This window comes from Crotalus tigris, unplaced genomic scaffold (genome assembly GCF_016545835.1).
Source record: "Crotalus tigris isolate CLP2741 ecotype Arizona unplaced genomic scaffold, ASM1654583v1 scf7180000018308.1980950, whole genome shotgun sequence".
Lineage (NCBI taxonomy): Eukaryota > Metazoa > Chordata > Lepidosauria > Squamata > Viperidae > Crotalus > Crotalus tigris.
The window spans coordinates 721322-736080 of record NW_024096936.1 but is presented as its reverse complement, the minus strand read 5'-3'; the positions used below and the strand labels follow the sequence as shown (position 1 = coordinate 736080).

Below are 14759 nucleotides of genomic sequence, written 5' to 3'. Positions count from 1 at the left end.
AGAGTTTGGCTACTGTGACGGCCCTTATGTTTTGTTCAAACTGGCATTTTTCATATCATTAATTGATATTACTCAGCCAATTTAAACTTTTAAATGGTTCCTCTTTACAATGTAGATGTTGCACAACTTCTTTCAATACCTAAATATTTGGATGAGAAACGTCCAAGAGTTTTCTAAATGCAGCACAGACATGCTCAAGCTGTCTTTTCTTAAACACTTGCAAATCATGAATCATTTTCTACAAAGAAAAGTTTTGCCACCTGTTCATTGCAGTGCATCTTTGTTAATAGCAGAATCCTCCTGTCTTTTTCAGATGAAAACAGTGAGAGTGAGAGTGATTCAGATGATAGATTTAAAGGTGAGAAATTCGTCAATTGTTTTTCCTAATTACATTATGACTCAATGAAATTGGGTTGGGGACAAGATTAGTTTCCCCCCCCCCCAGAGAACACAGATTTTATTTTTCTTTTTAGAATATTAAAAAGTAACTAGAATTGGTTTGATTAGAAATAGCAATGGGATAAAAGAAATGGACTTTTGTATGTGGTTTTGTATAATTGGAAACAATTCTTTGTGTCTCTTTCAGCTATTTTGAAATATATTGTGTATTAAGTCACAGTACGTAACTCACCTTGTGTTGCTGCTGCTGTTTCAAAAAATGTTAATCAAATACCTTTGAACGCTAGATCAAAGAGGGAAAATACTTCCAGAAAGCAAACCTCAGTTTTAAGAGTAGAACAGATTTTGCAAAGGATAAGAAATAATTCATTTATCTGCCAAATGGAATTCAGAGCTTCATATACATAAAACATTTTTATTTGCAAGGGTGGAGTAGGAAATAGATATATTTGAGTTAGAAATGTTTGTAAACAGACATGTCTGGGACAGCTATCTCACTTGCTGTTTGGTGGCTAATAGCTATTTTCTGCAGAAAATTCTGGATCTTGTCCAGCTTCAAAACAGCTAATGCTGCAGTCCTAAAAATACAAAACCTCAAAGGGACAGCAGCTTCAATATTGAGTTATATTGTTCTAGTGATGACACCTGCTGTTTGCGTTTAAACGATGCTCTCATTTTAATACTAAATTTTAGATTATTTAACTAATAACATGGGCAATCAGAAATTAGTAGTATGAAATTTTCGTAAATGCACAAAACATTTTGAATATGCCAACTGAAATGACTTGTAAATGAAATACATTTTCCTTTACTCTCTAGCAGTTCCCTGCACATATTCTATAACCCTCTGGGATATAATCAAAAGTCATAGTCCTGTGTAATCATGATAGTAAACTTATGAAGTTTGCCAGTATTATTATCCCCCTGTTATATAGTGGAAGGAAAGAAACCCCTAAAGTAGGAAAAAAGTTTTATGAAATTACTTCATTATTTTTGGCCTTTGATTTTGCAGGGGTCCATTATAGTATTGACATCACAAGGAGTCAACATTTCAGTTCCTTTAGGTTTTAGGATTCCTCCTCTCCTCTTAATAGATATTATTACAGAAAATAATACAGGTTCGTTAAATATCATAGACTTATTTTACAACATATAGCACATCAAATCATTGTTTTGTCACTGGCAAGAACTTGTGGGAAGGTTGGCCTTTGGGGACTGCCAAAAAGGGGATAAAGCTCCATATGGCTTCTTCCTGATCTAAGGTAAAAACAAATTTATTGCTAAACTCAACTAAGAGTTGGACTAAATTCTTCTTAGCTGTGAGCATGTGCTTTTCATCACTATACTAGTCTTGTCTTTGTGCAGCCTCTTAGCCATAGAGAAAGTTGCCCAATCTGAAGGACTGATTTTTAAAACCTCTTTTCCATATTGACTCTGTCCATTTTTAGAATTCTTTTTTAAAAATGAAAACATTGTGAAATTACTGGGCACAAGCAGTTTTCCTTCCCTGTATCTGTTTTTGATGCCATGGCTGACCACCTGACAGATCTATCTAACACTCTCTCACCTGGCTAGTAAATATATTTTTATGGAGTTATTTTCCCAATTAGTGCCAGACTTTCTTCTATTTCAAATAAATTTTCTGGCCTGAGATTGATGCCGATCACTTTGGAATGTGTAACTTGAGGCACAGCAGAAACAGACGGGAAAACATGAAATGTGTTGTGGCTAATTTTATGGAGTGATATTACTAAAATAGTATTATGTATTTTTGTAACTAATTGTCCTCAGAAGTTATATCTTGCTTATTTACTTGCTGGATCTTGCTGCAATGTATAGAGAGCAGATATTCTATAAAATCTGTGAACCATCAAAATGATCATATAAAACTGAAATACTGGACTCTACATATCTGATCTGCAGTTAATAAATCCTGGCATGTGACTTAGATGGCCTTGGAGAGATACTCTTTTCTTCATTTCCACTTGTTTTTTTAACCAGCTGGAAAATGATTTTGAAATTTCAGTATTTCCATAATGTGTTGTGTCCCTGAGCTAGTCTTAACTCCCGCTTGTTTTGTTTTGTGGAATTTGAGTTCTAAGTTCAATCAATCTATTTATTTATTTTATTTGTATTCCACCTTTATTATTTTTACAATTAACTCAAATCAAGCGAAGATATCCAACACACCTCCTTCCTCCTATTTTCCCCTGTGAGGTGGGTTGGGCTGAGAGCAAGTAATGGGCCCAAAGTCACCCAGCCAGCTTTTATGGCTAAGGAGGGCCTTTAATTCACAGTCCTAAACTTTCTAGCTTGGTGTCTTAATCACGACACCAAACTACCTCTCAGTTCCTATAGTTCTGTGTGAAAAATAATCTACAGATTACATGTACATACATGTCTTGTTTAATAAGATTGTGTGTAAACATAGCAAGGTTAGTTGATGCAGAAATCTGGAAATAATTTGATAATTAGTAATGTATAAATTATTAGTATTTAGTAAAAAAAATCACTAAAATATAGAATGTATTATTTGTTATAAAGTTATTTTTATATTTATTAATTAAGAATTTGATTAGGATATGTTAGGCACGTCATCTGTTATACAGTATGTGGTGCTGTGTAGTTGATTGAGGGTTTTAATCATTTAGGTCAGGGTTGTCAAACTGCCGGCACGTGGCCGGATGCATCATCCAGAAGTTGTGCCCACCCCATTGCTGGCAATGGCAAAACCATCCCGATACGTTGTGTGATGTCACATGACGTTGCGAGTTTGACATATCTGGTTTAGATCATGGGTGTCCAACCTTTTGGCTTAGCTGGGCTCCATTGAGCAAAGAGGATTTTCACATAATGTTCAAATTTACGTTCTTGTGGGGCTGTATTACAGGCTACATGTGACCCCTGAGACATGAGTTGGATGTGCTTGGTTTTGATGCTGTATGTTTTTTTTTTCAAGCATTTCTAACATATGCAAAATGCCCCCAATTTCAGATGATTCACAAAACTAGCAGCTAATGCTTTTTGTTTTTTGGAAATTCTAGCTCATACCCAAAGGCTTGTACACATCCAGTCAATGCTAAAGAGGGCTCCTAGTTATCGAACTCTGGAACTGGAGTTAATTGAATGGCAGGAACGTGAACTGTTTGAGTATTTTGTGGTGGTTTCTCTTAAGAAGAAGCCCTCTAAAAATACATACCTTCCTGAAGTCACATATCAGTTTCCAAAGGTAAAAGTAAGAATTCCTTTTAATTATGAGTCATTTCTATACAGGTAGTCCTCGAGTTACAAGTGTTATGGAGCCTGCACACTCCACTCGTAACTCAAAAACTTATGGGAGTGAATCTTGTACTCGAGATCACTCCCTTGCTCGTTAACATGCATGCAGTTTGTTAAGTGCACATGAGGTATCTCAGGGTGGGGAAGGCCATGGAGGGCCTAGTGATGGCCCCACTAAGATACCTCATGCTTCCCTCTTCCTTCCTGCTGCACCGGACTTACTTACCTTGAAAAGATCTGTCTCCTCTCTGCCACAGTTTCTGCCTTTGAGGGAGAGGAGAGTTGATGGAAGCTCTTGGGTGCCCGTAATACCGCGTAAGTTCAGGCACCCGTCCTCTTTTGCAGAGAATGGGAGCCTGAACTCTCGCAGTGTTTGCTCCCGCCCCCAACTCCTTTCTGCCACTGCCGGAACAATTTTCAACAGGATGGAGACCTTGGGGAAACTGGAAGCTCCATATGCATGCAAATATGCATGCTTAGAAATGGAACAAAATGCTCCATTTCTCAAGTGCCCCACTGGCAGTCATGCAGAGCTTCCAGTCTCTGTCAGGTCTCCATCCAGATAAAAAGAGTTTGAGCGCTTTTGGAGCACTTCCAAACGTAGGGATTGGCTGCGTTTGGAAGCGCTCTATATTTCAAATGCTCCATAGACAATGGAGACTTGACAGAGACTGGAAGCTCTGCGTGGCTGCCAGTTCGCACTTAGAAACGGAGCAGAAGGCTCTATTTCCCAAGCGCCCCACTCCAGGCATACGGAGCTTGGAATCTCTGTCAGGTTTCCATCTGGATAAAAAGTGTTTCAATGCCTATAGAGCACTTCCAAACGCAGCCAATCCCTGTGTTTCGAAGCGCACCATAGGTGCTGAAACATTTTTTATCCCAATGGAGACCTGACAGGGACTGGAAGCTCTGCGTGGCTGCCAGTACGCATTTAGAAAAGGAGCCTTCTTAGTTTCTAAGGCCAGCGCACGCAAGCAGCGCACCCGAGCCATAGACGGCCTTGGTTCCTGCACCCGGCCAACTCCGATTCCACGCTTTGAGCCATAGGCATGCAAACGAAGCAAACATCCCTTCTCCCCAGAATGGAAGCTTCCGGGGGCCACGATGTCTTTTGCAGAGAATTTGTGTTTGAACTTGTGCGATATTACGGCACACAGAAGCTTCCATTGTTCATGCAAAAAGCATTTCCAAGCTGACTATCCTCTCCCTCAAAGGGAAAGAAACTGCAGCAGAGAGGAGAGAGATTTTGCAAGGTAAGTGACCTCGCACTGCAAGAAGGGAGGGGGAAGCAGTTGTGAAGAGGAGGGAGAAATAGGGTGAATGTTGCAGTGCCACTGTGGACGCTTGTAAGGGCAAACTATTGCCATGGTTCTGCAATATTTGTAATTTTGGGACTTGCTCATAAACAGTAGGGAGCGCTGATTGTGTAACTTCAAACGAACATTAAGCGAATGCTCGTAACTCGGGGATTACCTGTATTACTGTCATGAGATCTGTTTACTTCATTTATTGTTAGGTCTGTTTCTACTATGATATTTGGAACACTGCTACATGCATGCATCATTAATATAAACATATATGTATATATGTGTGTGTGTGTGTAGCAAAAAGTCTTATATAGATGAGTGACAATGGTATTAAATATAGAGTCTTTTTATTATTGGCATCTTCCTAAAAAATACTACTGAAAAATTTGGTTCTACTATTTGTCTTTGTTTTGTGACATCATTAAACCTGAAACTTTGGCTTCTGATTTTCTTTAATTTTTACAGAAATGGTGAGTGTAGCTATCTGTAGAGGAAGGGAGAATGATGCAAGTGATATCATGCTGTTGAATTCTGAATTCCTAGTGTTGTTTTCAAAAGGTTAATTTGAGTCTGTGCTGAATGCTGCTGGTGTTGATTTGTTCAATCACAGCTAGAAAGACCCACAAAACAAGTTCGCGAAGCTGAAGAGCGACTCAAAGCCATTCCTCAGTTTTGTTTTCCAGATGCCAAGGACTGGAGTCCAGTATCTGAATATAACAGGTGAATTGCTCTCCTATCACCATAATACTAGTAACTAAGCTTGCATAATGCTTACCCTTGTATTCAACTCTAGGAAACTACTAACACCTCTCTATAATTTCTGTTATATTATTCCTCCTCATCCAGTTTCTCACATGAAAAGTTAGGAACAGAATTATGACGTTTTTCCAGATTTCAAGCCATTCTACCATTTACTTCAGTATATTTGAACAAATAGATTTTGAAAGTCGTAACTTTAATGCAACTGTTAATTATTTCATTTGGAATTAATTGAAACTGTGAGGGGTTTTTTCCACTATAGATTTTTTAAAAAGTAATTTATGCTATATACAGTACAGATAACCATTTAGGATTGTACTGCTTTTAAATTATTATCTATTACCATTATTTTTGCAACTTAAATCTGCAGGAGGCAATCAACACTGGGATTTAAAGTACGAGTGGAATTTTTGTCCCTTTTTTTTTTTTTCCCAATTGGGAAGGATTTTTTTTTAAAATGTTAATGTTTTTTGAGGCTTGACACATCTGTTTTACTTTTTGCTGATCATGGCCAGACTATAGTATGGCCAAACTGTAACAAGCAGATCTGGACTGCAGAAAAGGGCTATGTGTGAGCAGTAGATTGCACACTTCTACTTTTGCTATATTTGTGTTTACTTAATGTTTAGTAATAAGTTTTATAGTAATAAAATTGAATTAATTTTAAAATTAATTCCTCATTGCTTCTCATTTTCAATACTGTAACTATTGACACATAAGTACATATTGTCTGGTTAATATCAAAAGCTGAACAAATATGGTTGATAAATCAGAAGTTTTATCTGATTAGAAGATACCTGACAACATCTGAACCTGAAAAAAATATATGATTAATTTAAAGAAAAAGCGGAGGTATTCTTGACCCTATGTTTAGAAATAGACTACAACCTGTACTAATTTTTGTTGCAGTGAAACATTCTCTTTCATGCTGACTGGAGAAGATGGCAGCAGAAGGTTTGGCTACTGCAGGAGATTACTGGTGAATATTATCAGTCTTTTTTAAAAGTGCTAAATTCTGGAATGTTAAACACATCACGGCAATAGTTTCAAAAAGAAAAATATTAAAAGGTTTTGTGCTGGTTTATTTATTTATTAATCTCTTTCTTTCTCTCACACACAACAAGACACTAAGAATCTTCCCCAAGAACTCAATGGGACTGTGGAAGACAATATTAGAAGACAACTCAAGACAGATCACAAGTGGCCATCAAGTGCTGCAGGCATATACCAACGTGATGCACTGTCCTTGCTACTGTTCTGCACAGATTACCTGATTCTCTCAGTCAGGTAATCATAAGGTCTGGATATGGATACAAGTTCAAGAGTGGAATTAGGATCAGACTTTTCCTCTACATGGGTGACATCAAGTTGTATGCAAGTTGTATGTAAACCATGTGACTCACTGATTCATCTGACATAGATTTTGATGTCATCCATGTAAAAGAGATGGCTGATCAGAGTTCCACTCTTGAACTTGTATCCCTTTCCAGTCTTTATAATAACCTGACTGAGGGTGTGCAAACTTACGCAGAACAGCAGCAGGAACAGTGTATCACATTTGTATATACTTTTTTTTTGTTGTTGTTGTTGTTCATCCATCGATTTTCGATGAGGACCTTGACTTCTTGTGGATTATGAGCCATCAACGATGTGTCCGTAGATGGTTGATAAGACCGATGTTAGCACGGAATGTTCTGCCACATACTGAAGAAAGAAATGTAGACACAGTTACTTCAGCATTTACAGCTCTGGCTTTGCGGAGTGCTTGCTTCTCTTGTGCCAAGATTGTCCTTCTGTGTTCATATGTCTGGCAACCCTGGTACACCAAGGTGCGACATGTCGGTCGATCATGAGCCAGAAGTTCCCAAGAGATGGTGTTAATATCCAGGGACTTAAGAGAGGCTTTCAGTGTGTCTTTGTATCGCTTCTTTTGTCCCTCGTGCGATCATTTTCCTTGAGACAGCTCACCATAGAAGAGCTGTTTAGGATACAACCGCACTTGATGGCCACTTGTGTGAGCTGTCTTGAATTGACTTCTAGTGTTGGCTTCCACAGTCCCTTTGAGTTTTTGAGGAAGATTCTTAGTTCCTGTTGACTTTGTATAATGCCAGGCATTCACAGATCCATGTGTGTGGCATTTGGGTCATAGACTTTCCTGTAGTCAATCCAGGCTAATTGCTCAGATTGCTCACTTTAGCAATCATTTTGATTTTCATTTAAAGAACAGATTGAGGTTGCTAAACAAGGAGATGGTTTAGTACAGGGGTAGGCAATCTTGGCTCTTTTATGACTTGTGGACTTCAACTCCCAGAATTCCTGAGCCAGTATGGTTCAGCTTGGAAACTCTTTCCCCTCAGCATGGCTGGCTTAGGAATTCTGGGAGTTGAAGTCCATGAATCATAAAAGAGCCAAGGTTGCCTACCCCTGGTCTAGTAGGATAAGTGTTGCTATCTCAGGGGAGAAAGTTTCAATCAGATTCCACGAACAGAGAAATGGTCTATTCAGAAAAGGAGAAGCTAATGGGCTCTCCTTCTCTACAAGCACTTAAGCAGAGACATCATAACCATTTGTTATGGGTGTTGAACTTGCATTTTTCACTGTAGATCTTGCACTGAGCCTAAAATAGCTTCTTTCAGTTCTATAATGAGCCATGTAAACAAAAGGTATTGTATATTATCTCTTTGTTACATAAATACTGTATACAAATCTTAATGTTTATGATCTTGAGGGGAAACCCAGCTTTCTTGGCAAAGGAATTGTATTTGAATATTTTATTATTATTATTATTGCTGTTGTTACTACTACTACTACTACTACTACTACTACTACTACTACTACTATTACTACTACTACTACTGATAGTGTCCTGTAAGGTACCATATAAATGCTGTTCATAGTAAATATTGTAATTAAAAATAAATAAGACACAAATAAGATAATTTAACTTTCCAAGATGCAGGGTATTTTTTCCCAGAGGTTTTGTGTTCATTTTTGACTAAGGATTGCAAGGTATTTTTAGTTTTTTGTTTTAAGCAGGGCTATCTTCTAATGTTTATTTCTCAGTTACTCTACACTTAGTCTCAAGTTTTTGTTTGGCAGATATAACAGAATAGAGTATTTCTGGGGAAAACTTAAATAGAAATGAGAAAGCATATCCTCATGTGATGATACAGTGCTCTCTGGATGGTTCTCAGAATAGTTGCAGCAGCAATAACTGATAATTTACACAAGTGGAGCAATTCATAGTGGATTCTGGATGCTTACTAGGTGAGCAAAAATGCTGGTGGGGTTAGATGGAGGACCACATGGACACTGTGAGAGCATGTGGAACTGCAGATAACTGCTGCTATTATACCAAGCTTTCTATTTATTTATATTTATCTAGTCTTGTATTTATTCTTCCTTCTGACAATGCATGTTCATACTATGCTTTCTGATCTATGCAATGTGATCTGAATTTGTAATAAATGCATAATTTAGAGGGTTACAAAATAATGTTGGCACTCTATGTTAAGTAATGTCTGGCACTGTCAGGTTCTACTTCCAGTCCAATTTTTGCTTAATATTTTCATTTCAGAAAAAAATACAGTTAGACAAGTACAGTTGTCAGATTCCTGCAAGAGTGAATAATACAGCATGGTCTCATTCAGTGAGACGTTTTATTGCCTTTACATAATTAATTGCTTTAAGATGGTTCTGATGAGTGCCATTAATGTCTTTTTGACAAATTCAACTTTGATTTCTGGTTGGCTACTTTACTTCTTGGGGTTGTTAGAAATTATATTCAAATACTTTTGTTTTTATAGCTGAGGCTATAGTTCTAATTAATTAAATTTTAATAGGAGTTCCTGGTATCTTGAATCTATAAAGTAGCAATTATTTGCAATCCCTGGAAGTTTGTTCTTGCTTTGCTTGTTATATAATGTAAGCCTTTTTTCCTATGGGAGTCAGATAATACATCCCAAAAACACACAAACAGAACAAGAATTCAATAGCTTTCAGCCCTTAATTGTCCCACAACCAATATTAAGAGGCAAGCAGCCTACAGTACTTCTTTTATCTGTAATAAAGGTCAAGAAAGAGTTCCAGATATAACATTGTGTCTAATTTCAACAAAAACAGCAAGATTTAATTCTGAGGAAGCTTCTTAGAATTAGGCTTCATCCATGTTGAAATTCATATATAAGGAACTCCAACAGCAACACTTGTGTCAATACCCCAGAAGACAAACTCAGCATCCAAAAAGATCTAGACAAACTTGAACAATGGGCCCTATCCAAGAAAATGAGTTTCAGTGTGGAGAAAAGCACAGTTTTACATTTAGGCAGGAAAAATCGAAGGTACAAGTACAGATTAGGCGAGACCTGGCTTTAAAACAGTAACTGTGAGAGGGACCTTGGAGTCCTAGTGGACGATCACTTAACTATGAGCCAGCAGTGTGCAGCAGCAACCAGAAAAACTAATACAATCCTGGGTTGTATAAACAGAGGCATAGAATCAAGATCACGTGAAGTATTTGTACCGCTTTATAAAACTGTAGTAAGACCACACCTGGAATACTGCAGCCAATTTTGGTCACCATATCACAAAAAAGATGTTGAGAGTTTGGAAAAATTCAGAGAAGGGCAACTAAGATGATCAAAGGCCTGGAGACTAAAACATATGAAGAACGCCTGTAGGACTTGGGTTTGGCTAGTCCAGGCATGTCAAACTGCCGGCCCGCAGGCCAGATACATCATACTGAAACCATGCCTACCCCATTGCTGGCAATGGGGAAAAAGTTGTGATACGTCACCTGACGTTGCGAGTTTGACATGCCTGGGCTAGTCTAAAGAAAAGAAGAAATAGGACAGACATGATAGCAGTATTCCAGTATTTGAGGGGCTGACACAAAGAAGAGGGGGTCACGTTATTCACCAAAGCACCAGAGGGCAGGACAAGAAACAATGGTTGGAAACTGATCAAAGAGAGAAGCAACCTGGAATTAAGAAGAAACTTCCTGACAGTGAGGACAATTAACCAATGGAACAGCTTGCCTCCAGAAATCTTGGGTGTTCCATCACTGGAGATTTTTAAGAAGAGGCTAGACAGTCACTTGTCTGAGACAGTATAGGCTCTCCTGTTTGAGCAGGGGGCTGGACTAAAAGACCTCCAAGATCCCTTCCAGTTTTATTCCTATTCTATTCTATTCTATTCTATTCTATTCTATTCTATTCTATTCTATTCTATTCTATTCTATTCCATTCCATTCCATTCCATTCCATTCCATTCCATTCATCTTGAGTGAAGGAATAGGCTCATAGACTTACAGGAAGATTTGTTTGAGTCAACTTTAAATAGATTATTTTAATAGAACCTTTTGAAACATAACATTTAAACGTTTAAATAGAAGTGTTAACTACTGGGTGTTTTATTGTAAGGTGTTATAATATCAAATGCTTCCTTATTTAAAATCAAAGATTGGTATTTCCAGGTAGGAAAAATTGATTTTGATGATAGATGGGGGGGGGTGTTGTATTTACTATTGCGTAAAGTTGATAACAGTACAAAGATTGTATAGAGTTTCCCTGATGCACTGCTGACTCATACAGTCAGCATTGGGAAGCTTCTATTCAATTAATGAACAATTACTGGTTTCACTTAGCACAAAGACTCTTTAATTGGGTATTTCATGCCTTTCCACATTTTTTTTTTTTTACAAGTCAGAACTATTAAATTAGACTGGAAGCTTCTTTTTTCAATGAAATACTACATTGGATTCTTACCTATAATTGCTCTGTCTTGATACAGGCAGGAATAAACAGTATATAAATGTTCATATAATGTAATGTATTGAATGTCTGGGACAAATAGAGAAGAAAAGTACAGTAGGTCCAGATTCCTCTACCACACCTACTTTTTTATTAAATATTCAGCAAAAATTGTTTAGATTGCAAATGTAAGTATCAATAAGATAAAGATTTTATTTTAGAAGGTCATAAGGTTGGTTTAGATATCTTCAAATTGATAGCATAGGACTATAGAAACAAAGGGAAATAGTGAGAGTCTTGACAGAATTAATAAACCTTATAGTGTATAACTTGAAACATTTCTTAGACTGGGTTTATAAATTATTGGTAAGGTATGACTCCAAATCCAAAATAAATAAAAACTCATGATTCAATGGCTGTAGAATTTAATGTAGAAATAGAGATGAAACGGGGAGAAACATTGGAAGAAGAATATTAAATTTATTACAAATATTAGAGGATTGGACAAGAGGCTTTATTGTTGGTATATCATACCACTTCTGATTGCTAAAATGGATAACAATAACAATGACTGCAAAACTGTTGGAAATGTAATGAACAGATTGGGTTATTTTTAAATATTTAGTAGCAATATTGTAAAACTATAATTTTAGAAAATGATTCATATTAGATTAAAACTAATTTTAAAAATAAAATTAAGATTAAAAAAATAAAACTAAATCGTCCATTTAAAACTCACAATATTCTTAATCTTACTAAACCATATATTTCCTTTAAGTATACTGAATTAGCTTTGTATATATTAATTGCCACAATATTTCTTATTGGTAATATTGTATGATACCTTTTTTGGAAGAGTGGCTAATTAAATTTTGTGGGAATATGCTTCCCTGTGCTCAAGACTATATTAATTTCATTTGCACAGGAAATTCAAAGCTTACTCTTTATAGCTGCTCTAGGCATTGTTGATCATGTAGTAAGAACAGCAAGATCTCATTGTGTTTTGCACCTTAATTGTGGGAAGTGGATAATTTGGATGGCCCATGGCCACACAGGCTGTTATGACATGCTTCAGCCTCACTCACTTTAGTAGGAGTAACTGGGATGCACAGAACTGCATATTATACAATGGGAAGTAATTCAGATGATTCATTTGACAAAGGAAGTTATATGAAAACATCTGAGCAGAACCAATGAATGTAGTCATGTACAGATGAGCTGCATGAATCTGCCCTCAGATTCAGGTCATTTCTGCTGCCATGTGACTCATTGCTTGAGCCCTGCTATGCTGGATCAATAAGGCTTCACAGAAAGGTGGCTACCTTGTGGTATCTGGAGATGAACCTTGGTAGAAAGATCTCCTTTGTCTTAGTATACTAATCAAGATCACAGCATGCAGGTTTCCTGTAACTACAGAACTCAAATAACTCACATTAACTTTATTACAGTCCAACCAGTTGGTCTGCTTAAATATGAAAAAGGCTGTGTTTTGGGAAAACAAACTTATCTGAGAAATAGTGAACTTGAAGAAATCTTGTTTTATTTTCCCCCCCAGTGTCATAGATTTAAAAAGAATTGAAAATATCAAATGGCTTTTCCCATTCACCACCAACAGAGTTAATAGAAGTAAAAGTTTCAGCCAGTCAATAGCCTTTCCACTCTAGTGTGCTCCACTCTTTGTCATCATGATATGTAAATACAATATGAATCAATGTTATTGATAAAAGGAAGTTAACTAAAATACAGGCCATGAAGGAAGAGACATTTGAGACGTAAACATACTTAATAAAAAAAGAAAAGTGACATTATAAATTTTAAGATATTTTTCTTGAAAAAAATATGGGGCCACAGCCTTTGATTAAACTGTGAGCATTATTGTTCCTGCTATTATATAGGATCCAGGAATGCAGTGTTTTTACTGGCATTCAACAAGATAGCTCTTAGCTGGTAGCTGTCCAGGACGCCTGGCACATTTTCAACATTCCTGCAGATTTGACACAATGATTTTAACCCAAATCCCACATGCTGGATATAATCACTTGATGCTTTTAGAAGGCCTTTTTATACCTAATATGGACAAAGAAGGATCCTATTTTTTCAGAAATATGACGTCCACTAACCAGCAGGTCTTGATCCAGAAATACATTCATCTGTGTTCACTTAGTAACACAGAATTTTTACAATTTTTTTTATTGTGGCAGCTCATACACCTGCTGACCGTCTCAACTTCTCCATTTTAAAACATTAATCTGAATTATATGCAAAAAGCATATGCAATAATTTGATCACCAAGGGTATTCACCAGTAATAAAAACTTTTTGAAAGAGCCATAAAAGGGGGGTTAACAACATGATTCTTGTTTAAATTCACCATAGCTTTGGATGTAATTGAAAAAGGAAAGTGTTGTATCTAAAATAAGGAACACAAAAGTATCCCTTAAGGCAGGGCTTTTCAACCAGTGGTACAGGTACTACCTGTGGTACATTGGCACCTGGCAGGTGGTACACGACCATCCTAGAAAAGTGGTAGTGGGGGAGGGGAATGAGAGCGCCGCTGGGTGGGCAGGCAGGTGTCTTGCTTGGCTGTGCCTTGGGGGGCACTTTTTTCAGTGCCATTGTAACTTCAAACCGTCACTAAGCGAACTCTTGTAAGTCGAGGACTACCTGTACTTTATCACTTTTTTCCTTTGGGGGGGGGTCATCAAGTTTTTCACACCTTGCTAGGCAACTGGTGGTACTCAGATATTTCCATATCCTAAAAGTGGTACAATGGGTGAAAAGGTTGAAAAGCCCTGCCTTAAGGGATTGATTATTCCTTGTTTGTTGAACCTGGGCCATATCAACAGGATATAAGCAAGCAATATTTTGTCCTCATAATGGTTGCACAGTTGGGCAAGAGAAAGAAAATAAAGTCAACCTGTGTAGACCATGCCTTGGTTCCTGAAATCAATCCTCTGAAGTATAACTGTTTCCTGATTGTATTCATTAGTGTAAGAGCTCTGTTATGAATTCTGATATTTTGTGGATTTGGCATGCATATTCTTTAATGAAGTTCATAGCAGCAAACTCCATCACAGTACATTTGACCACAGAATGGTACTACTGTTTATCCCTCTTTTTCAGTCTTCCTCATGCGTGGTCTGGATGGCTTCCCTCCATGTGCCAGGGAAAAATGAAACTTGGTTCCAAGTTCCAGAAGTTGTAATTGTACCTGGTTTGACTTGGAAGAATGCTGGAGTATCTCCATTGTCCAGCAGTTGTCATAG

General features: G+C 37.2%; 1 protein-coding gene across 4 annotated transcripts in view; it reads left to right on the top strand.

Annotated features, from left to right (window-relative positions):
* The window catches only part of DENND2B (DENN domain containing 2B), a 155423-nt gene that overhangs the window by 114964 nt on the left and 25700 nt on the right, over positions 1–14759 (top strand). For all 4 annotated transcript variants that reach the window (XM_039350205.1, XM_039350207.1, XM_039350208.1 and 1 more), the window contains 4 exons: positions 314–358; positions 3444–3628; positions 5596–5705; positions 6654–6723. In XM_039350205.1, coding sequence (XP_039206139.1) covers positions 314–358; positions 3444–3628; positions 5596–5705; positions 6654–6723 — 410 coding nt within the window. The remainder of the gene's footprint in view (positions 1–313; positions 359–3443; positions 3629–5595; positions 5706–6653; positions 6724–14759) is intronic.